This window comes from Anabrus simplex, chromosome 2, assembly GCF_040414725.1.
Source record: "Anabrus simplex isolate iqAnaSimp1 chromosome 2, ASM4041472v1, whole genome shotgun sequence".
Taxonomy (NCBI): Eukaryota; Metazoa; Arthropoda; class Insecta; order Orthoptera; family Tettigoniidae; genus Anabrus; species Anabrus simplex.
In genome coordinates this window covers 617,276,287-617,301,236 of record NC_090266.1, presented here as the reverse complement: position 1 = coordinate 617,301,236, position 24,950 = coordinate 617,276,287, and the positions used below count along the sequence as shown (strand labels likewise).

The window sequence follows — 24,950 nt, the reverse complement described above, 5'->3', positions numbered from 1 at the left end:
CATTCAGAAACCTAAAAAAAGTGATGTTTTGAACTAGAGAAGAGAACGTTTCTGGGAAACAAGCAAAAGGCGGGAGTTGCACATCCAAATGTTGGCCTTTATTGAACTGTCCGCCCAAAGATCATTTGTCAAGGGGGCTTGTTAGAACTTCACTTTATGCAACAAGATTTGGAACACATGTAATGTAGAGACAATCTGGTTTAATGGATAACATTTTTTTTAAATTACAACAGCAGAATTTTACACTTCTGCAAAATAATTACATGTAGGACTATAAATGGTTAATTGCATAATATTCTTTGCAACTATATACACAAACATCTAATAAAAACTAGTGAATGTGTAAGCCAGAGAATTTATATATATACAGTGAACCTTCGATTGCGAGCAACTTTGTCTGCGAGTGTTTTGCAAGGCAAGTACAGTTTGAAAAATGAATTCTAACTTAATAAACGAGCATGGTTCTGCACTATGAGCAGTACTTATCTGTCTCTTGATTGTCACATAACCGCAACTGAATCAATCATTTCCCTCTACCTTCTCCCCCTTGCTGTGGGATTGTGTGTAATCTTCTCCCGTGTTCATGTTCATTTAGCGTGCCTCGCTCACATTGACAGCATATGAGCATATATGTACAGTACTAAGGTCTAATTACGTTCTTGGGCATGTCTTTCGATGGGTTTGCTGATGAACAGGAGCTGCCGGTTGGCGATGAATTTGTGTCCTTTGGGAAGACATGGAAATGGAGGTGAGTGAGGCCGACATTCAAAAGCTGGTTGAGGAACATGACCAGGAGCTGACCACCGGCAAACTGATGGATCAACATCGCGAGGAACACCAGGTGGTTACGGGGGGAATCTCATCCGATGAGGAGGATAAAAAGACAGAGGAATCTCTCACGTCAAATGAGAGTAGGAAGATGTGTAAAATGTGGGAAGTGGTGCAAAAGTTGTAGAAAATTGCCTGAAAAGTGCTAGTGGTCGGAGCGGTCAATATCTTTATCGACAGTGCTATGTCACATTTCTGAGAAATTCTTAAGAAAGAGAGAAAAGCAACAGTCATTGGACAGCTTGCTCATTAAAATTGCATTATATAAATAAGATATTAGTAAGCAAACAAATAAGTGATTTTGCTAATGAAAATGGAAGTTGTGCTACATAATAACCCTTCTTATCTCGTGTCTCTTGCCTTCCTCTCACCAGTTAAGATTCTGTGTTATAATGTTAAGTGGGTATTGATTTGTTTTACAGTACATTTTTTTTACTTTATATTTTGTATTAATAATTTTATATCGATATATATTTTTAAGTTGTGGAATGAATCATCTGTGTTTCAATTATTTCTTATGGGAAAATTTGCTTTGATATAAGAGTGCTTTGGATTAAAAGTATGTTTACTGACTGAATTATGCTTGCAATCCAAGGCTTTACTGTATGTTTTTAAGGACTTTAAATTGTTGCAAAATAGAGGAAACTAAATAATATGCATTCTGAGAAATATATATTATGCTCAATATAATGTACTTTTCACGTCTAGATTTGTGTCTGGATTTAGTACAAGTGTATCTTCTGAGAGATGAAGTGGAACTACTTTTATATGTTAATATGCCAGAACATTGCATACATTGAACGTAATCAACACATTTATTCATCAGAGGATCCATCGTTTGTGAAAACTCCGTCCAAACTGAACTATTTGAAACGTTTCATAAACTATAAATATTTTCATTCAGATTTGGTTTCATCTGTTTTTTGTTTTCCATTGCCATTTTGAATACCTTGTAGAATTCTCTTTGCACAACTCACTTTTGGAACAGGACTACTAATTTTCTATGTCCTCTGACATCACAAATACCAGCCTATCAGGAGAGCCACTTCCAACTTCAAGGTATTAGTTCAAAAGTTCCACAGTATCAGTATTGCATAACCATCCTGGCATTTTCTTTTTTTTCTTCTTCTTCTTTTTCTTTTTGCTTTACGTCGCACTGACACATATGTCTTACGGCGATGATGGGATAGGAAAGGCTTAGGAATTGGAAGGAAGCGGCCATGGCCTTAATTAAGGTACAGCCCCGGCATTTGCCTGGTGTGAAAATGGGAATCCACGAAAAACCATCTTCAGGGCTCCCGACAGTGGGGCTCGAACCCACTATCTCCCGATTACTGGATACTGGGCGCACTTAAGCGACTGCAGCTATCGAGCTCGGTGGCATTTTCTACAGTGAAGGATGAAGCTCTCATGTTCGTAGGATGAGCCCGTGCTGCGGGTAAAGATTCCCAGACCCTTTAAAACAGTCGTTCCTATAATGGCAACAGAAGCCAGTTGTAGGGAATGCATTCTTTTTTCTACTGCTCGGCCTCAGTCAAGCTTTTTATGAAACATGCTCAGGGCATTCTACAGCCCATCCATGCATTTCTACTAGAGAAGAACTCCTTTCTCCCAGCTTTTTAACGGGCGGAAGGGGGTGTGTGTTTGTCTTCCTTTCCTGATGCAGTGCAGATTGTATGTAACCAAATCAGGAAAGCAGGACTCCTAAATTACTTCGCTGCTAAGTAGGTCCATTTTCCCGAGGCACAAATAATTGATTACCACTCATATGCCATGCAAATCTTGAACTTTACACTGGAAGATGGTCTGCAGTGATCAAGTTACGTTTTCCTGAGGGGATGCGGGTTAAATCTGTGTCTACCGTGAACCCAACACCTGGTATGCTACTAAATACGTTGCCAATCTTCTCTGGGTGATTCCAGCATTGGACGTAATTTATCCCTAAGCAAGATAGCTTGTTAGCTTCCAACAAGATAATCGCCCAGTTCATAGCTCAAAGGCAGTTCAGTGATGGTTTGCTTTGCAGACAAGGATCGAGGGGATACCTTAGCCTCCGAATAGACCTAACCTGAACCCTTCTGAGAATGTCTGGTTTCTAATAAAGACGACTCGGTCGGAATGCTGTTGTTGGTTTAGCTCAAAGGAAGATCTGCACACAATGGTGTTAAGTGTTTGGCAAGAACTGGCCCGTAAGATGGAAATGGGATGGGCTAGGGAGAGGTGATGAAAGTAGAGGAAGTTGAAATTTAAGTAAGGATTACAGATCCTAGTGTTAAATTGTACAAGTATTATAAGGAAAGGAATAGAATTAAGTAATTTAATAGATTTATATATTCAAGACATTTTGATAAGAGTTGAATCATGCTTGAGAATTAACTGATATTATGGATGCAGAAAATGTTTCCCTGGAATTGCAGTGTTCATTATAGACAGGATAAATTTAATAGGAGGGGGAGTATTCATTCTAGTGAAAGAAAAATTTGTAAACTATGGGTTTAAAGCAATTGTTCAGTGTGCAAATAGGTAGGTATGTGTCTTTAAAGATAGTGCAGTGTGGGAAAGACCCGTTATACTATAAAAACTAAATCCCATGGCACTACAGACTTGAAGGGCCTTGGCCTACCAAGCGATTGCTGCTCAGCCTGGAGGCGACGTGTAGCCAGCACGATTAGTCCCATCGGCCATTATTCTTGGCTTTCTAGACCAGGGCCGCTATCTCACCGTCAATAGCTCCTCAGATCTAATCACGTAGGCTGAGTAGTGGACCTCATACCAGCCCTCAGATCCAGGTAAAAATCCCAGACCTGGCCGGGGATTGAACCCGGGGCCTCCGGGTAAGAGGCAGGCACGCTACCCCTACTCCGCAGGGCCGGCCATTATAACAGAGAAATGTGTTGCAATTTTGGGCTGGAAACACATGCGAGTAAGGAGAAAGCTGCACGAATAAGCGGTGTGTTTGGAGCTGTTAGTGGAGAGATGGTGTGGAATTACTTTATTAGTAGATGAATAAACTTGGTTGTTTTCAAAAGTGGGAAAAATCATATTATGAAGACAAAGTTGGAATTCAAGAGGAGAAATTGGAGCAAATTTCATTTACAGGAAGAAGTTGGAGATTGGATTAATGTACCAAGGGAGATCTTCAGTCAATTTATTTCTTTGTGTCTGTAATTGTTTTATTTATGGAGAGGCACATTCTTTCTTTCTTTCTTTCTTTCTTTCTTTCTTTCTTTCTTTCTTATTTAGTTCTCAAGCCTAGAGCTAGAACTCAAAGGAATGAGTAGCCGAACCTTGTAATATATATATACTTACAATCCCTGACACTGCTGTAAAGGTTCTTGTGTAAACCCCCACTTGGAACTCTGCGTATACTGCCATAAAGAGTGTGCGCATCCTTTTTGACTGTACACCTGTGCTTCCTGTCTGGAAGTCTTGAATGCTTGTTTGTTGTTGGAAAGTAATGGTGTTCATTGTTAATCACAATGTTTTGTTATTAGTGTATCTTTCCTGGTCACAGAACCACTGCAAACAGCCAGTAGCAGCACTGAAGTTCTGTTTCTGTTAGTGCACGTGCAGAATGATGAACAGTGGTGCAAGAAAGGTGCCTACACGACTTGAAATGCCTGACAAAAATATTATAGATTTAATTGTTGCTTCTTTCCTCTTGTGCTAGTGTCAGCCAGGCACTTCCCAAAATGTGGATGCCATATGGTACTCACTGTTTGCCAACAACTTGTTATAGTCGCATATATGATGACATAAAACATGAATACATCTTCACAGAGCCCCTACTATGTGACCTTTCAAACTCTACAGACCTTCAGTGACGTCATCTGAAATTTATGAACTTTCATTACCTTGCGTACTCTGGGCTGCTATGATTGGTATAGGTGTGAGAGCCCATCTGCCTGTAAGTTTTACCAAACTAAACTCATCTTTATTATCAGTCTGTCATCTACTCTGAAATCCCTTACTCATCTTATGCAATTATACCTCTACTAAAAATAGTACTTCAGTTTGTGTACTTTATTTTGTCTGTCTATTGATACATTTTAGCCAGCCATGTGATGTAGGGATATTAAATCTGTATCTTATTTGGCTTGTCCAAGGATTTTAATTAATATTGGTTTGTCATGTAACTGGGCAGGAAGTGTCTTGGCAGACCAAGACCCTAAATGGGCTGCATTGGTCACGAGGGGTTATCAGTATATTTCAAACTTGTATGATTGTAGGGTGGAGGATCGGAATGCTTTCTATTAGACATTCTGCCGTGCTTCTTGATTGGTGTGTGTTTAACACATGTGAAGTACACTTGACTGCTTTGTGCTCTACTGTTTGATCAGTAGCTAGGACAATCTGTTGCTAATTAGAAGTACTAAATGAAAACAGCTTTGTTACACATGCCTTCCTATCTGTTGTTCTCATATGGTATATTTGGTTTTCAATGTAATTTGCTGCAAAAGAGATTCTGAATATGTAGAAATCATTGGTCAGAAAGGCTTCATTATGTTACGACACATTGTATCAATTGATAATTCCGAGAGCTAGTTAATTTAAAGTTCTGTATGTTGTGTGAATTTCTTTGAGATATATAGTATCACTAAATGCACTTAGAAGACTTTCAGCTATTTGAAATTCTACTCTATTTATACTTGCCTGTCATGACCAGAGCTTTACAAAAATTTCCTAACTTTCCTTTCATTATTCCTCGTGTATTTTCTTGATTTATTTTCTGAAATGTTGAATCATTGTGTGCTGTGGCATATTCAAGCATCTGGAGATTTACGATTTAGGCTTTTTTTTTTATTTGGGTGGCGTGGTATTTTTAATAGAAACTTGAGACTTTTTTTTTTTCATATTGACATAGTGATTTAAAAATGTTCATCATTTACACTGTTGCAGGAAGACATAAGCGATGACGAAGGCGGAGTACCTGTGACATCTCAACCAGCTGGACCTGTTCCATTAACACCAGTAGACAATGCAACTGAAGCTACATCCTTGAATCCAGCTGATAAAGTTACCTACACTCCAGGTACTGTAAGACTGAAATAAGTTCTTCTGATTTTTCATATATGCATTTTTAACAAATATCTAACTTCTATTTTCTTTCATGGGTTTCTTGTTCTTGGTGTTTATAGAGTTGAAAGACAGATATACATACTGAAACCAATGCAGTTAATTTTTGATGCTGAGGATTTCTGTTAAGAGAGAAAAAGCAATGCTAGTATTAGTGTCAAGTGATTTCCTGTTGTAAGATATGAATATAAAATTATTGTAGTTAATGAAATGCATGTCTACATGAAGAATAGGTAAACATTTTGGAAAGCAGATGTATCTATCCAGCAATTCCAAGCAATTATTTGAAACAAAAGTGTAACATGTTTATTTTATGAAACAGAGCTTTTTTAATCAGTTGCTCAAAACGATTTCGTGAAAAACGGTGCTATATTAGACTTCAAGGTTTTTCAGACCCGTATTTTCAGAATGTACAAAACTGCTGTAAGGCAAATAGTTATGTTCATGTGTGCAAAATACATCTGATGAAAGCGCATTATAGTGCCCAAGGAACAATGTTGACAAGATAGAGAGATTGTAATGTCACAGGTAAGTTATTAAAGGGAATGAGGGACATTTTTGTTTATAATTGTGAGTTGTAAGTAGAGCGAGTTCCAGGTTCATTGTTGTCACAAGGGTTGGACAAGGCTATTTGGTCATGAGCCATATCTAAGTGTAGATTTACTGTCTTCATTGTCATCATTATCACCATTATTATTTATTTTGCGTAAATTGTACATGTACAATCTAGGGGTTGTAGATTGAGAAAGGGAAAGCCCCACACACATGGAAGTATGTGCCTCCATTCCCACATGTATGTTTATATAAACTCTACTGAATATTTGCAGATGTATAGGCAATTTAAAATTTAGGTATTTACACTCCAAACTTTGTACATCTTTGCCATACACGGTCATTAAGACCGTGCGCACCCTCTCGAAGGTTATGACTTACACAAACACCCAGGCCCTGAGTTAGAGGCATTAATCAGACGTCATTTAAATCCCCATCCTGGCTGGGAATCAAACCTTGAGACATCTGAACCGAAAGCCACTACACTGTCCAAGGAGCCGGACTAAAACAAAGAAAAAGTTGTACTGGAAACTCATTTTTTACCCATAGAATGTTAGTTCATTTGTAGATTTGACATTCTACATTACCCTGGACAAGAAAAAACAATTGCCTGAGAAATGGAGAGCTAATACAGAGTTTTTTTTAATCAATATTTCCATTATCTTTTGCACCAAGCAGTTTCGGCCAATTTCTGAGATGTATGCACTGCTGAATACATGACTGTTGTCACTCAGCTGTCACCATAGAGAAACATGAAGAAATTGGATTAAAATTATAGTAGGGGTTCATCTTTCTGAGAAATAACTTCCTGTGATATTGATTCTTTTCATATGCATTTTTCTAAAATACTTGAATTACTGCTGCTGCTGTACTTAGATTAGCCATTGGATAGGATGGGATATCTATGCATTCAGAAATATCATCTCAAGATCCTTGTGCCTTTTTGTAGATGTTGTGAATATTTGTTACTTTATGTTTTACAAGTAATGAACGTCATTCCAGTTCCGTATTGACTTTAAATATCTAAGATAAAATTCTAAAAGAATCTAATTGTAATAAAGTCCACCTGTTCAGAACACGTTTGCCACTTGATAAATGGTTTGTCTAAAAAGCTACATAGGACATGTTTCGACCTAGCCTAGAGGTCATCATCAAAACAGAACCTCAATGTCGCCTTTGGAAGTAACACTACTTCTAAATTTTTCTATAACACAAACACACTTAACATATTCAACAAACATTTGCAATCAGGGGTATACAAGTTGACGTGTGAGCAGTGCGATGCCAGTAATATCAGACAGACTGGGAGGAACTTTCAAATCCTCTACAAAGAACATTTTAATGCAGCTAAATACAGAAGATTTTCCGCTATGAGTGATCACATGAAAGATCACAATCACTCATTTTCCACCGTAGATAAAAATCTACATATCCTACATATAACCAAAAAGGGAACTTTATTAAACATTTTAGAAAAGATTTATATAAACCTCGATCAAAAATCCAATCCCATCCATAGTCTTAACGAAATCCAAGAAAAAATGAACAGCCTGGTTGACACAATAATCGAGAAAGGTCTGAAGCAAAGCTAAATTAAGTCTCTCGCAACACACCTTACTGGTCTGTTCTCCCATCCTTCCGCTCGCTCTCCCTCCCCTCACCCACTGTTTTCCCCACTCAACACATCAGAACGGTCACCAGTTAGTGTGGAGGTCAACACTGACCCAACCTGATCTATACAAGCACAGGGCTGGAGGAAAGAGGAAGTGAGTAATATTTTGCAACTCTTCATATTATCTTTGACTTATACTTCATATTTTCGTTCTCACACTCAGCTTTTTGTATTCCCTTTTAGATCCTGGCTATACTTGTATTCTCCATGAAGAAATGTAACAAATTTTTAAAACTTCACTCAGTTTCCAGAAGTACCTTTAACAGTCTTTCACAATTTTAAGTATTGCCTCCAGCTAACCAATAGTTGTATTAAATACAGTTGGACCCACATCTGTTACAACTAATTTTGTACAAGATTGAAGCTATGTACATTTTAAACAGATTTTCATTACAGTTGTTGATTGTTTTTTATCTCAAGTTTTTTATGTATCACTGTTTTTTGTATATGTCTTTCATCTTTGTGTTATTTTAGCTGATAACGACCTTTAGGCTAGGTTGAAACATGTCCTATGTAGCTTTTTAGACAAACCATTTATCAAATGGCAAACGTGTATTGAACAGGTGGACTTTATACAATTAAATTCTTTTAGAATTTTATCTTAAAAACTTTATTTTTTACTTGTCTTTGTTCAAAAATGAATTTAGCCATAATTATTTGAAATGGGAGTTATTTAGGGTCGTATTCATGAACGAGACTTTGACTTAGACTTAGAAGGCGGTAAGTCACCATTTCCATTTCATAATTGCTACTTGGAGGTAAGTAAATTTAAATGGCGACTTACTTCCAAGTCGCCGATGTTCCGTACGTAAGTAGACTCTGAGATCAGAAAAATAATAAAATGGCAGATATTGCTGATGTAGTTAATTTTGTAGGCGAAGTTGAAGAGATCCAGGAAATTATTCAGTATGTTGTGCCTAATCCTCGGCGTATTATGAGAGATGCACAGAACCCAGTTGAATTTTATACAGAAAATGAGTTCAGAAAACAATATAGATTCGACAAACGTACAGTATTAGATGTACTAACGATGTTTGAAGACGAATTACAGAAATATAATAATCGAGGATCACCCATACCTCCAATAATACAGTTGCTAATTTTGTTAGGATATTATGCTACAGGTAAGAGTAAAATTGTTGTTACTGTAGTGCAAAGTTTTTGCACTTTATACTCATTGTGTTATCTAGTTAGGTTAAGGGATGATCAGTACAGATTAATGCATTCTAATGGTAATTACAATAGCCTTTCACACTTCCTTGGTTTTCAGGTAACTTCCAAATTGACTCCGCTGATTTACGAGGAGTAAGCCAGCCCTCAGTGTGTAGAATAATCAGAAGAATATCGATCCTGATTACCCGAAAGAGACCACAGTTTGTTTCGTTCCCAAATGAAGCTGAATGTCTAAATAATGCGCGTCGTGTGTATGAAAGATCCCGATTCCCTGGAGTGGTTGGAGCTATTGATTGCACCCATGTACCAATAAGTCCAGGTGACAACCATGCTGAGGTTTTCCGTAATAGGAAAGGAATTTTTAGTTTCAATTGTCACGGCATAGTCAACCACGAGATGAAGTTTATTGATTTCGTGACGGGTTGGCCGGGTTCTACACATAATAGAATTTTCAACAACAGCAGGATTTGTTTACAATTTGAAATGGGACAGTGACGTGGATTACTCGTTGGAAATAGCGGTTATGCTTGCAGGCCATTCTTTATGACGCCCCTTATTAATCCTCAAACACCAGCTGAAGAAGCATACAATGCCTCTCACATTCTTGTTAGAAACGTAGTAGAGAGAACATTCGGAAGCTGGAAGAAAAAATTTCAGTGCTTATCAAGAAAATTTACATTGAAATTAAACAACATACCTCCGGTCATTGTGGCTACCGTTGTACTTCATAATATTGCTGCAGATCGTGGTCTCCTGGAAGAACCTGATGAAGGGAATGACGGTGGTGAACATCATGACCGACCTACACCCCAAATGCTGGGAGCTGTAGCCAGAAGACGCATCATAGAATGATATTTTAACTAAACGTGTTCTGTGGCATCTAAAATAACTATCTAAAATAACATTACCCTTTCATAAATGCATTACCACAATTATGTAATATCATTTGCTTCATAAAATTGCTTTATTAATGCCCTAAATTCTATTTTATAATAATTGTGCCCATTTAAATAATAATAATAGTGTGTTCATTAATGTCAGTCATTTCAGGTTATGTTAATATATATATATACATTATTAGTTGTATTTAGTTTTTTTTTAATTGATGGAGTTCATTCATCTGCATAATAGTCAACTTATGCACCTCCTCTTGGTATTTCATTCTCGCTGCATGGAACTCCTTCTCCTGCTGAATCTTGAGTTTTTGAAGCTCTTTCATCTGCTCTATATCAAGTTCCCTCCTGGCTTGCAGATATGACATTGCCTCAGTTCGTGGTCTATTCACACATTTGGACATACCTGTACTCTTTCTTCTTTCTGTGGCTTCCTTTTCGGCTGATTCTGCCAGTAATGTAGGCCCACTCTCAGCTCCGGATGTTTCCAGTACTTCAGTGACTTCTTCATACAACACCTCTTCTTCCGTCTCCTCTTCACCCATGAATCCATCACTGTCAAACTCACTCAGAATCCTCAGATTAAGGTGAGGTACTACACTTTCCACCATTGCCAGAAAACTGTCATCCTTGTCACATTTTGCACTAGGGCCTCCACCAGTTGCAATACTTTCCTTTCTTTGCTCCATTTTGCGTTGCCTAGATCTAAATTTAATATTGTTCCAACACTTTTTTAACTGCTCGCCACTTCCCTATTTGTGTTAGCTACACTACAAAATTTTACACTAATATCCTCCCACGCTTTTAATTTTTCCCTCATATTAACACTGTCTGTCTTTTTGTTTTCGACTATATCTTTCTTCTCTTTCACTAGTTCTAATAACACTTCCCTTTCGTAGTTGTTGAAGGCTGGCAGTTTTTTCTTTCCATCCATCGTCGAGAAATAGAAATTTAACTGTATTGATTTTAGAGTCCAATGCAATCTATAACGCAGAAAACAGCTGACTTTCTTCTTCTTCTACTGCTTTATTAAGAAAACAACCTTGAGTGACGCAGGGCGCTGCACTGCTCTTCCATTGTTTTCATTGCCAACTTCATATCTAATTCTTCACATCGTAACTTACCAAAGTCTACTTACGTCAGAGTCTACTTTGTAAAAGTTGCGTCTATGAAACAGACTCCCACGAAACTTAACTAAGTGAACTTACGTAAATCAGAGTCAGTCTCGTTCATGAATACGACCCTTAAGTGATATTCCAATGTATTCCTTTTGTAACAGATAATGTGGTGCATACTTTTTGCTAATGTTTATTCTGGTATTATACATGTCCCTAGTACATGAATACTTCTCATCATTTAACTCATCGCGGACCGTGGATGGCGTAAGACGTTTAAGCTTGCTCCTATGCTGTGGGCCGTGGACGGCGTAAGACGTTTGATGTTCCGTGCGAAGCAATGCTGTTTATATTCGTCATCTATGCATTCTTACACCTTAGTCAGCGTTACTGGTTGTAGCAGGAAGTTGGTTGACCTTTTTGAGATAAACCTGGCGTTGAGTGGGCTAATATTTATCTTAGCTGTTTTAGCGGGAATATCTCAGCACTTCCTCGTGCGTCAAGACGTTACTTGAGATTTCAATGCAGTGCGTGTCGTTCTTACCGAGTGTAGTATAATGGCTTATAAAACAAAGTTTATTACGGAAGATTAATTATTAGATATTGTTCACAATGGTTATTCTGGTGATGAACTTATTCCTGAAATAGACTCAGATAGTGAAAGCGGGAGTGACGAGGAAATTCCGATTCCCGAATCCAATTGGCCTATAAAGGAAAGTGAAGTGCCTGATACATATCATCCTAGTTATTGTCCACCTGTTCCATCGTTTAGAGAGAACTCAAGTATAAACATTCAAACAGAAAATGAGCAGGATATTTTGAGTTAGGTGAGTATTTTCATGAATGACGAATTTTTTTCAGTATGTGTGTGAGCAGACCAATCTATGCACGAGTCAAGCGATAGGCGCGGCGCCCCGGCCTTTCACGAAGAATTCCTTCATGCAATCGTGGAAACCGATTGTTCCAAAATTCTTATATAAAATGTACTGGACTGAAGACCCTGTTTTTTATACCCCGATATTTTCTAAAACATTGTTCTGAACACGCTTCCTTCATATTCATTCCTTTCTTCACTACAGTGACAGTAATCATTATGCCGAAAGTACAGATAGGCTGTATAAAATTTGACGTATTTTGGAACCTGTGACACCAGATATCACACCCTAAATATTTACTAGAGTTTAGCACAAAGTATCATGTTTCTAACATTTATAGTTCAGGAGTAATGGTAAATTTTATTAAGTAATGCACGTTAAGAGGGCCGGGCATGAAAATGGCTGGTCCAGGCATTCAAGTGTCCCGCTCAGAAGCAGGTACTGAACGTGTTAATTCTGTTGTGTCCCATGTTAGATTTAATACATTTTACAGTATGTTGGTTGATGTTAATATTTAATGCAATGCTTATATGAAAGGGATAAAAGCCTTATTTTATCCATAGGAATGTCAGAGAAGGGATCACCAACGCATGTAGCCCAAACTATTCCACAACCAGTGAGCAAGTGGTAGGATTCAATGACCTCTGGGAAGGTGAATACAGTTCTTCATTTAAAGGTAAGCAGTCCACTCTTCCTTTCTTCTGAGTACGGCAATACGCTGAGGTAGCAGTTGTCCTCCTCCTGCAACAAAACTGTGTAATAAGTGCTGTTGTGGGGTATTTCTTTGCTGTAATGTTGTTTGGAATTTTTCAAGAGAAAAAGAAGTCTATAAAGCTACTGCATATGCTGTGTTAAGTGTACCTAGCATATAAAGAAAGCTAGGAGTGTACAGTTTTGGTGTTTTAAATTGGAATGCATAGCTTGATGACAATCTTGTGAATTATAAGTAAACAAAGTTCAATTAAACTATGAACTGGAGTTAATTTTTTTTTTACAATCTGCTTTATGTCGCACCGACACAGATAGGTCCAATGGAGACAATGGGATAGGAAAGGGCTAGGATTGGCCTTTATTAAGGTACAGCCTGGTGTGAAAATGGGGAAACCATGGAAAACAGTCTTCAAATTGACCCTGTAGCCATGGATAGAGATTACTACAAAGAAATTTAAAATGTGAAAGTTCTCGGGGGGACGACGAAATTGATTCAGATTACTATATATCAAAAATAAAAATAAAGTTTACACCTAAACGGAGACAAAAATCTACTTTAATCAGTCATATACATTAAGTCTAATAATGTTTTTAAATAGATTCAGTTTTTCAGCTTCTTCTTTCGCTCTCTAAACTTCATCCTGGCGGACCTGGCTGCCGTTTGGTTGTCTAATGGTGCACTTCCTTCATTCAAATTTTATGAGTTTGAATCCTGTTTATTCCTTAGAATCCTCTTCTCTTGTCTGCCTTCAGTGTATGTAAAAAAAAAGAAGAAGAAGATAAAATCTCCAGTGCACAGTCTGTCAGTTACCGGGCGAGTTGGCCGTGCGGTTAGGGGCGCGCAGCTGTGAGCTTGCATCGGGGAGATAGTGGGATCAATCCCCACTAGCGGCAGCCCTGAATATGGTTTTCCGTGGTTTCCCATTTTCACACCAGGTAAATGCTGGGGCTGTACCTTAATTATGGCCAGGGCCGCTTCCCTTCCATTCCTATCCCATTGTCGCCATAAGACCTATGTGCCGGTGCGACGTAAAGCAACTAGCAAAAAAAGTCTGTCAGTTGTTGGATTACTAGAAATGTGTTTTTCAGAGTGACTTTCTTGATGACTTCCTTCATCATTACATTACATAATCTAAACTCATTGTAGATAAAAGAATTTAAAAGTCATTTTTACAATAAAACATACAGTTTCAAGAGAAAAGGCTGCATTTGAATTGGCATTAATGAGGCATGGAAGTGAGTGCACGATGTTTTTATGCAAGTTATGGTTGTTGCTCATGACTGTGCTGCTGCTGATAATCATGTTGCTTTACCGCTTGAAAACTACAGCCGCCACCACCAATTGCAGTCACTGGACGGCAGTCACACACGTTGCCCTATTCATAAGTAATATTTGGTTGAAGAAATTGACTGTCAAACTGTAAAGATTGAAACAAAGTCCATGACTAGTGAATGTCACCAATTTTCTCTCAGTTAGCTTTAGACTTCAAGGACCATATTCATAGGTCTTAAGTGTCTGTCTGGCTTTCATAGTCAACTCCTGACATTAGTGCACCCTTGGAGCCTTTTTAACACTCCCATAAAGTCCCTTCAGCTAGGCCACTAGGAAAGAGTTGGACCTCGCTCAGCGTGCTGCCGTAGGCTGAAATTTACAGATCGCCCATGTTGCCTCTTTATACTTAAAATTTATGTTGAATGTGAGCAAATTTTCTACTTTCAAAGTGATGATACGTGGACAGGAAGATGCTATGCAGTGTTCATTTATTGATAGCCCTACAGCACCATATTTCACGTTTAACTTTTTAATTTCAAGACTGGCAAAGGACGAATCAATTGGCAAATTTTATAGCAGCAGAAATAAATACAATTTTATTTTATTTTTATTTTATTTTATTTTATTTTATTTTATTTTATTTTATTTTATTTTATTTTATTTTATTTTATTTTATTTTATTTTATTTTATTTAAACAGTTGAGTAACTGACATGATAGTCTTTTGGGTTTATGCTGTGTGGATAGAGACAAATTGAATAAAACTGTTTTTTTACTTCCTCAGAAGTAAACCATGATTGTTCAAATAATGTCAAAAGGTTTTAATTCAATTTTACTATTGCTCTGTAGATAAAATGGTACCATTTTTCACCACCGGATGGTATGCTGTGCCGTTGTATACAGAGAAGTAAATTTGCGTTGTCGTATTTGCACACAAGTCTGATTCAGGTCATCAGGCTAATGAAAGATGAATACCGTATTTACGCGAATAATCCCCACATATTTTTTTAAAAAATTTGAGGCACGAATTGGGGTGCGGGTTTTATTTGCATCAAGATCGGCAAGTTTTCGATGTTGGATGTATAGTTATGCTTTGTGTAACCGCAGATGGAAGAAAACTGCCCCCATATGTCATATTCAAATGGAAAACAATTCAGACTTTTAATTTAAAACTGCATTTACATTTTAAAAATAGTATTTTACAGAGCAATTTAAATTCAAAATTCCTCCGTGTTATGATAGAATGAGTTTTCCGGAACGTGCAGGGGTAGCTTTCTGTACTTTCTTTCACTTGGATGTGTCGACAGTGTTTTTCATAGTTGCTAAGTTTGAGTGGAATCGTGATTATTTTGTATTCAGCGTTTTAAGGAACGCCACTATATCATGTAACAGGTAGTGTGCCGGACCGAGTGGCTCAGACGGTTAAGGCGCTGGCCTTCTAACCCCAATTTGGCAGATTCGATCCTGGCTCAGTCCGGTGGTATTTGAAGGTGCTTAAATACGACAGCCTCGTGTCGGTAGATTTACTGCCACGTAAAAGAACTCCTGCAGGACTAAATTCCGGCACCTCGGCATCTCCGAAGACCGTAAAAGTAGTTAGTGTGACGTAAAGCAAATAACATTATTATTATTAACAGGTAGTGTGCAGAGAAGCAGAATCCGCGAACACTGACGATGCCGACAGTTGGCGAAAATGCGTGCCTCATAATTATAATCAATTTGTACGCACCGAACAATACGTCAATGCCAGTGAAACTGCATTGTTTTCTTATGCCTATCCAAAACGGACGTTTTTAAAGGAGATGTGGTGACTGTAATGTACTGTACTGTACTGCAATGCAGATGGAAGCGAAAGACTTCCTCCCCTCGTCATAGGAAAGCTTGATAAGCCACAATGTTTTAAGAGCGTCGGGTACTTTCCGTGCAATTACAAGACATCTAAAAATGCAAACATAACAGTAACCCAAAATATAAATTACTTGCACAGAGAAGTCAGCATAAATTGTCCTCGTCTCTGAGTCGTGTTTCTTTTTTCTTTCGTTGCGTGAGGTTATGTTTGCCACTGAGTTATCCAAGTGCATAATTTGAATACTGTAAATGCACCTTGTTAGATACATTTTCGATTTTTTTCCATGGCATTTGAAAGTTTTAAACTGTGAATAAATGTTAGTTGAATGCAATAACAGGTCTTGAATATTTTGTGATGCGGGAAGGGTTGGAATTTCTGAAGCACGAGTTGGCAGTTAATTCGTAATCACGTAATTCAAAGTCAGATTTTTGCGCCCCAAAGGGTTCGAATTAATGAGGTTTTACTGTATTGCAAAACTAAGTGTTCGCCGGTGTGTCTTTTTCAAGTGTTTACATTTCACGAAAAAATTATCCACCACCAGTTGTATCAATATCAGAGTAATAAGAGAGCGTGTGTGAAAAGTGTTTCAGACGTGGTGTGTGATGAATTTGTAAGTAGTTTAGAAGAGGATGCTAGTGGCAAGAGACAACGAATCTACCATTCTACTGGGAATCGAGCCTATTGCAAGTTCAGGTTAATGAAATACCTAGGCCTACTTGCTAATTTTTGTGGTAAATATATTTTGTAGCAGTGATTATGTATTTTTATTATCTCAGATATGTTCAGGCAAAGCAGCTATATCCGTAAATTTACAAGTTCGTATTTGCGCAAAGACCACGTGGATATCGCGGGGGGGGATATATAAAATGTTCGTTTATGCCTACGTTACTATTTCAATGGAAGGTATTTTAGTTAATTTAATTTTTTTCAAAATAATCCCTCGTAAAATTAGGGTACAGGCATTATTCGGCGCCGGGGGTTAATTGCGTAAATATGGCATTTCATAAAGTTTAAAAAAATTAAAATAGAGAGGAATGAAACATGGATGAAGAAATTGAATAGAGATGGGAGTAAAGAGAGAATAGCGTGTATGGGTACGCGCATAGTGGGAGATGTAAATGTAACTTAAACCACTTCAGTCTATCGAACACACAGATTAAATATAAATATTATACTACAACATACATGTGAAAAGAAACATTATCAAACAAGGTAGATTGTCATATAATATTTATATTTAACCTGTGTGTTCATTAGACAGAAGAGCTTTCAAGTTACATTTAACTGAGTCGACACTGGAAAGTACTGTATGACTTCCTTCTTAACAAAATAGCGAGAGCTGGTTACTTGCTTGCCGGCTACCAGTGCAGACAGTGTGTATTTATTAAGTTATCCAGTTCACATTGAACCCTAGAGCTGGTTTTCCCAAGCAGTTTTTCAGTGTACACCTGCTAGCAGGAATGTTTAGGATATTTCTGCTCACTGGTTCACTGGTTCCCATTTGCTGGGATACATTCAGTTTGATCAGAAGGCTGGCATTAAGATGTAGTGTTCAAGAAAAGTGTTCTTTGTTTTATCCTAGCTCTGGAAGAAAGTCACCATTTCTTCAGTAGACAATGCTCTATCTTTTTCAAAATATAGTTAAATGTTTCTAGATTCATTCATACTGTGCCCTTATTAAGGCATGTGTGGCGGTGGTCCTTTTGATACTGTTGCTCCGGCTGCTGCTGAAAAATAAAAATACTCACCGCTCACATAGACTCTCTTCTCGGGTGTGGAACGTCCCTAGATTTTCCTCGTAGTCGAAAGGGCCAAAAATAATAGGGTGAGGAAATGTAATAACAACAGGTCTAACTACATACAAATAAAGTTACCCAAGACTGAATCAAATTGAGATGAAAGTAAAATTTATTAACAAAAATTGCAAAAAAGGCAGGATTAAAATGAAAATGAAGTAAAACAAACTGGATTAAAAAGTAAATAGCTAAAATAAAATAAAAACTGAATATTCTTCCAACAAATATGCCACAATTAAGTTGAATATAGGTAAAATAATAAACACCATGAATAAACAAAATATGCATCGATAGACGCTTACACAAAAACCTGTGGTCTTCCAAGCTAGACTAAACACTCGTAAACTTCAGTCTCAGATTTAAAAAAAAATGAAGATTGTAAATAAAATGAAATTGAATAATTAATTAATTAATTAATTAAAATAGTCTGAGACGACTCACATGTTTGTGTATCTATCTACACTTGAATTACTAACCTTAACAGTTACCAAAACTGTTAACAAAATAAGCTTTAAAAAAAAAAATAGAACCATGAACACTCTTTCAGTTGGATATATTACACACTCCAGTGGCTGAAAGAAAGTCAGAAAAGCTGTGTTTACATTGGAATAAAATTAAATGTTAGAAATTACATATTCTCCCATAATATAACTTAAATTTAATTACTGTGATAGCTCTGGACAAAAACATAACACAAATAGTAGGCTAAATGCCTCAGTATTTACATGAGCCAAATGAACTCTCCTTTTAACATAGTTCCAGTTGCTGCTTGTTACACTTAACCTAAACAAACCAATTGTGATACATTTCATTGTTAATGACGGCAGATTCCACCTTGTTAGATAAACTTGCGACATTAATTTCAATACAGTCAATCAAAGGTCGGTTCATGTGCAGAATTTAACGTTTATTTCCCTAAATTTATAGTAGTACATTATGATTTTGCGGTGCCTTCGTGAAAGCGTAAAGAATTTATTGTATTTCATTGACTGTGAATACCAGGTGGTCCTACTAACCTAACACTTGAAATTTATATTTACAAGATATACACAGCACTGTCCACATAGTGCCCAAAACAAAAGAAAAAGTCAAAATACTAATAAATCTAAGCTACACCTACAATGAAATTTGTATAAATAATCTGACATCTGCGTACCTTCAATGTAACTACGCCTAAATCATGGTAAATCAAATATTAAAAAAAAAAAAAAAAAAAAAGAAAACAAAAAAAATCTAATGAACATAATCCTCGCCTACATCAAAAATTAAGTACACGATTAATCAGATCCATCCTGATGTACCTTATTAGCAGCTCAAAGACGCTGAGGTGCTATTGGTGGCAATCACTTAATATAAGACATTTATCTAAGGCTGATTCACCAAAACCCTATACTGGAAATACACTTCCACAATAATCACAACATAAGTCCCGAAATTCATTGCTAGCCCGCTCGGATTTATGTTTCAACTCGGCCCCATATTTGAAATATCTCAGAGTATCTCATCATCCCTGGTAATATTTGCGTAATTAACATTTCTGTCCATAATTATCATAAGCATTTTACCGTAGACTTAAACTCACATCTCTCGAGCTGATTTTTACCATTTCCCATTATTATCTCATTTTTATCAACGCAGCATCGCTCTATTACACCTGAGCTAAATGATCTCACAAATTCATCCTGTCGTTCTCATAAGCACAATACGACATTCACTGGATGTGCACGACATGGTCCTCGAGACTCTTTCACCTCATAATTGTTACTCTCAGGGATGTTATTGCATACTTGTTTTCACATTTCCATATTTCATTCATATTCTATAAATCGCCATACATTTCAACATATCAAACCCGAGCTGGTTAGCAAAGATTCCTCACTTAAATCTGAACTTAGAACCATGATTGCTTGCCAATATTTTACTACCCAACTTTTAACTCTGCACCAAAAGAAATCGCGCATTCAAATCGGTCCTCAGCCCAACAAGAAATCCATAAACTCATCATGTGAGTGATATTACTCTTAGACCCAAAATATTCATATAATTCAATACATCAACGAATACATTAATAGCTAGCTGAATTATACCACCTCAGCTGAATTTAAGCGACATGACAATCTCAACATTATTATTATTATTATTATTATTATTATTATTATTATTATTATTATTATTATTATTATTATTATGACCTCCAAAGCGCCTGCAATAAGCCTGGACTTAAATTAATCCTAAGGTCAAGTAAATATCTGATTAATCACAAACATAAAGACTTACATCATCAGCGACTCAAACATGATTTGATTGTTACATCAGTTATTATTATTAATATTATTATTATTATTATCAAGCCTGGGATATTCGCATTCCGAATCGTTAAATCCGAATACTCCGGTCACGATCACGGATTATGCAATGAAATTAATTTACACACAACTCTCCTCCATATCAGGTACGCGAATTTACGTATTAAAAACTTTAGAATCATAACCTAACCTGACCACGCGTTATTCACGTCCATTATATATAAATACAACATGCTCTTTTACCTTGTGTTGAACGTGGGCTGCATCCTCTTAGTCTCTGCTTTGGATTAGACTTAATCCATCCTGGACATGGTGATAATACTACACAACACTTCACACATACTGATTGGATCCCTTTTTACTTACGTAGCACTCTCAGGTAGGTTGTCACACGCATTCTTCAAGCTTAAATTAATACAATTTATATAACAAACAGAATTAGCACACACAGAGTTTAGTTTCCGTTTGTACTACAGAAACAGAAAAGCTCACTTGATGTGTACCTTCCACGCTGCCTGCAATTAGCCTGACCCTCGCTTGTTTGTATTGGGGATTAAAGTGTCATTCACCTGCTACCGGAATAGAAAAGATACGTCCAGGCCTGCCTCTCTCCCGTTACTTTCCGTGGCTGACAAGTGTCTTCGCCCTTGAATATGTACACCTAGTCCGCCGACTCCATTGTCCCAGCTAACATTGTCTTTAATGTAACGACAATCCTCTCCAAGTAGATTACTGATCACAGAAACTCCTGCTTAAATTTGTCCTTCTGAGTTTTGTGAATTTCCTGAGCTGCTCCTACTACGAAATTTACATGTGAGCTTGTAATTTGCTGCAAATATAAATGTTCTGGCCGCTATCACCCTGGAAAAAGTATACTTCGTCTGGATACGCGGTGAAATTAACACTTTAATGTCTATTTGTGAGAAATAATAGTGGAAATTCTGCAGTATTGCAACCATTCTAGGTGTCCCATCAGTTCATATTCTACACTAGCTCGTAATATCTTAATAGTTCTCCAAGATCCATCCCATAATTTAACTCACCGACATACGCGACGCGACTGTAGATACAACGGCGGGTTTAGATACACTTGAAAACTTCACTTTCCACTTCTCGTTTGAAACTTGCCAGGAGACTTTGAAGTTGGAACTAAGACTGGGTGTTCGGTAAGACTCTACCGTTGGTTTTGTAAATTTTGGAAACCACGCCTGCGGAGTGGTCCTTGGGAGGGGTATGGCGCAGTGATATCACACCCTGACGTTAATTTTTCAAGTGTCCATAGGTTAATTATTCACTGAATAAGCTCTGATGACTCCAAAAATCGGTGTGGTTGAAACATTGCACTAGATTTTATAAGAAATGATCGTTCATTTTTCCCCAGATTGCTAAGCATCACTGGGATTATTTTACTGATAAATATGGTGGTTTCCCGCCATGAGACTCAGTCTTGTGGGTGAAACCATTCTTCAGAAACTTTCGACGTAAATGCGGATAACTTCTTACTTATAAAATAATTTATCACATAACCACACAAACAGTTCCTTAAATTTTAATCGAAGACTGGAGCACAGTACATTTCCATTAACTCTCTTCTCCAAATCATGAAAAGCTAAATACTATTTCTGCTAAAAATAGGGCAGTTAATTTTGTAATTTTCTGATTGGCCGAAAACTCTCCTGCAGCTGTAGTGACGTACATAAACAAGGACTCAACCATTGTTACAGAGGGGTATCAGGTATAACTCTGTCTCATGAGCTGTCTCAGTCCCTCATTAAGGTGTGGCAATTTCCAATGTCCCCTTTCTCCTGGGAAAAGTTCAGTGGAGAGTTTCACATTGTCGGGACCATGAAACTTTATTGGAGAATGCTATTAGCTAGGGCCTTCTTCAGATGTGCTTTTAAGCAAGTTGAAGGGATATATCTGCTTCCTGTGGGGTCTCTCTGTTGCCACTTGTGAAATATCTGCACTGAATTGCCATTTGCAATGTTCACATGTAGAAATTAATAATTTTAATCAATGCATACATCTGGGCATTTGTCTTATGGGTGCAGTACATACGCAAAAATCTATCGCTATGTTCTTTCAGTTCTCTGAACAAGTGGTGATACTTGCCATAGAGACTCCTGCTCTTATTTATTTCACGAGCACCCACTATTTTCTGCACCAAAATTTTTGTGATAACCATGGCTAGGATTTATTTGTAATAAAAATGGCTAAATATGTTCATACATATTGGCTAAAAATTTCAAAGGAGAACAGTAAAGTATGAACTAAACTTTTATAAATATGGTGCAAAATAATGTAAAGAATATACATTGTATCAAATGTTTATTCTTATAAAAGGAGTACTGATAATGATTTATTGCTTGAACCTGAAAGTCACAGAACAGTAGTTCAACCTTTCTGATATGTGTATTAAAATAATTATGGCATTTTTACACCAATATTACTGATTGATTCATCCTATTATCACAGTGGGTTATGTGATTAGGCCAAAGCCAATAAGAAAGAAAGTAATGTGCATAGAGCAGAACTTGCTTTGACATTTCATAGAAATATCAGAATCCACCTTTGAAATATTGATGCTTGTAAAATAAATTTTTAATGTTTCTAAGAAGAATAACTTTGTAATATGGAACATATTTAAAATGAAATGTTAGATTATGTAAATATATGTACTGTATCCAGAAATATGGAAAATAAAAAATGTTTTTCAATCACTCTTAATATCTCAATTTGTAAACATGACAGAATCTTAAGTATGGTTAATGAGCAAACAAATATGCATTTACATAGAAATCCCAGCCAACAGAATCGCTCGGTATCAGCAACAAGCAAAACCTGCTCTTCAAACGAGTAAGCAGGTACCCAGGTCCCAAGCCGTGTGTACCATTTGGTTAGAGGAGGGGGTGGGCAGAAAGAATGGAATGAATATCTTGAATATTGAGGAGACAAAGGAGAAAAAATAAAGTTCACTGAAACAAATGAGAGAGAGAGAGAGAGAGATTATTTATGGCACCTTTATATACTTTAAAATAACTGTATTTACCGGGCGAGTTGGCCGTGCGCGTAGAGGCGTGCGGCTGTGAGCTTGCATCCGGGAGATAGTAGGTTCGAATCCCACTATCGGCAGCCCTGAAGATGGTTTTCCGTGGTTTCCCATTTTCACACCAGGCAAATGCTGGGGCTGTACCTTAATTAAGGCCACGGCCGCTTCCTTCCAACTCCTAGGCCTTTCCCATCCCATCGTCGCCATAAGACCTATCTGTGTCGGTGCGACGTAAAGCCCCTAGCAAAAAAAAATAACTGTATTTAGCTGTAGTTTACTCTCAAAGAAAATTACTACCATAACTGATGAACAACTTACAACTGAACATCATGCTACCAGTTGTCTTAACAATAATTTACTGATTTAGCTTTCAGTCAGTGTTTTTATGTACTTATGTTCTCACATCACACACTGACTTTGTGGGACAGTTGGGAATACTTCATATCATGTTTCATTGGCAGCTGATCTGATGGTTTTGGGTCACTCTCATCACGAACAGAGTCAGCTGGTTTGAGTCAGTCAATAAAAATGTTGATTGGTTTGTCTTTAATTCTGAAGGTGAAAAACCTTAGGCAAACATTGAACCACTTAATAGCAACCTGGTTTTGTGAGTCCACTCTTTAACATATCTGCTCTGATGAACACATGATTTGAACTTCTGAGATCCCTGTGGATGAACAGAGTTTCTTTAGCCTTGTGTGAATAATCTACAGGCTTCAAGCAATTGATCTGCTGCTTTTTGTTCAGGAACGAAACTTCGAATGTCAGCGTCCATCGTAGTTGTTACGTGCCAGTCCCGTGGTAGTCCCTTTCAGTACTTCCAGAAAGGGGCTGGTGACTCAGACGACCTGGGATCTCCCAGCCAGCTTGTGATGTGGGGCCGGCCTTTCCGTGTATTGTTCTCGTCGACTGGGTTACCTGTGAGTTTCTTGGTGATTCAACGGGAATGTTCTGCCTCTAGTGATATCGTGAAATTTCTGGCTCAAATCACCTGATCTCTTAAAAGGGAGGCTAGCTGCGGACAGTGAGTGACAGTTGGGCTCCAAGGTGGAGTCAGTTTAGGACTCCGTGTGAGACTTAGGTGTGTTGGGGTTCGGTGGCTGGGCTGAGGGCAACAGAGATGTTAGCTGTCACCAGTGTCCCATCGAGGTCTGAACAAGGAGCTGTTGTGGTGTCAGAGAGGCCAGTGAGTGCGTGGACTGGAGATGACTGAATGGAAGACTATTCTGTGGGTTTGTGTATTTCTGTGCAAGTCAGCGAGGGAAGCCGCTGTCACGAGTGTGAAGGTAAATGTACTCGTGTTATTGTTCGCTGTGAGTATTATCCTGCTGCTGAATACTGTTGAGCTGTTTGGTTGTTCATGCATGTGACTGTGTGAATTACTGGACTGTCTATGGAGTCGAACCGACGAACAGTCATCGTATGTCGAATGGCCCATAGCCCTGTGTTCAGATCCAGCAGTCTGCACACAGCTGCTGTACGAGGGGAAGTGAAAGTGAGGATTAAGCATTCCAAGGTAGAGATTTGTAAATAGGCAGTACCGGTAATTAGCAAGTGTGGCCATTCATAACTGGTTAGAATTGTGTGTGTGTGGGTAGATATGTGTGTGTGCATTTATTGGGTCATCATCATCATCATATTCTAAAGGCTGAGCCTTGTTGCTGTAGCCATAGATGTCTATCTTGAGGCAGTCTTTTCAACTCGGTGTATGTCTTGCACTTCATCCTCAGAAGCAGGTTCTTGAAATAAGACACTCTGGGTCGTCCTCTTCCTCTTTTTCCAG

General features: G+C 37.7%; 1 protein-coding gene across 5 annotated transcripts in view; it reads left to right on the top strand.

The window, feature by feature from the left end:
* Positions 1–24,950, top strand: part of LOC136864269 (dnaJ homolog subfamily C member 5) — a 406,165-nt gene that overhangs the window by 313,554 nt on the left and 67,661 nt on the right. For 3 of the 5 annotated variants that reach the window (XM_067141037.2, XM_067141040.2, XM_067141036.2), the window contains 2 exons: positions 5,728–5,860; positions 12,748–12,860. In XM_067141037.2, coding sequence (XP_066997138.1) covers positions 5,728–5,860; positions 12,748–12,815 — 201 coding nt within the window. In that variant the 3' untranslated portion in view covers positions 12,816–12,860. The remainder of the gene's footprint in view (positions 1–5,727; positions 5,861–12,747; positions 12,861–24,950) is intronic. The other 2 variants (XM_067141039.2, XM_067141038.2) reach the window with 1 other exon arrangement.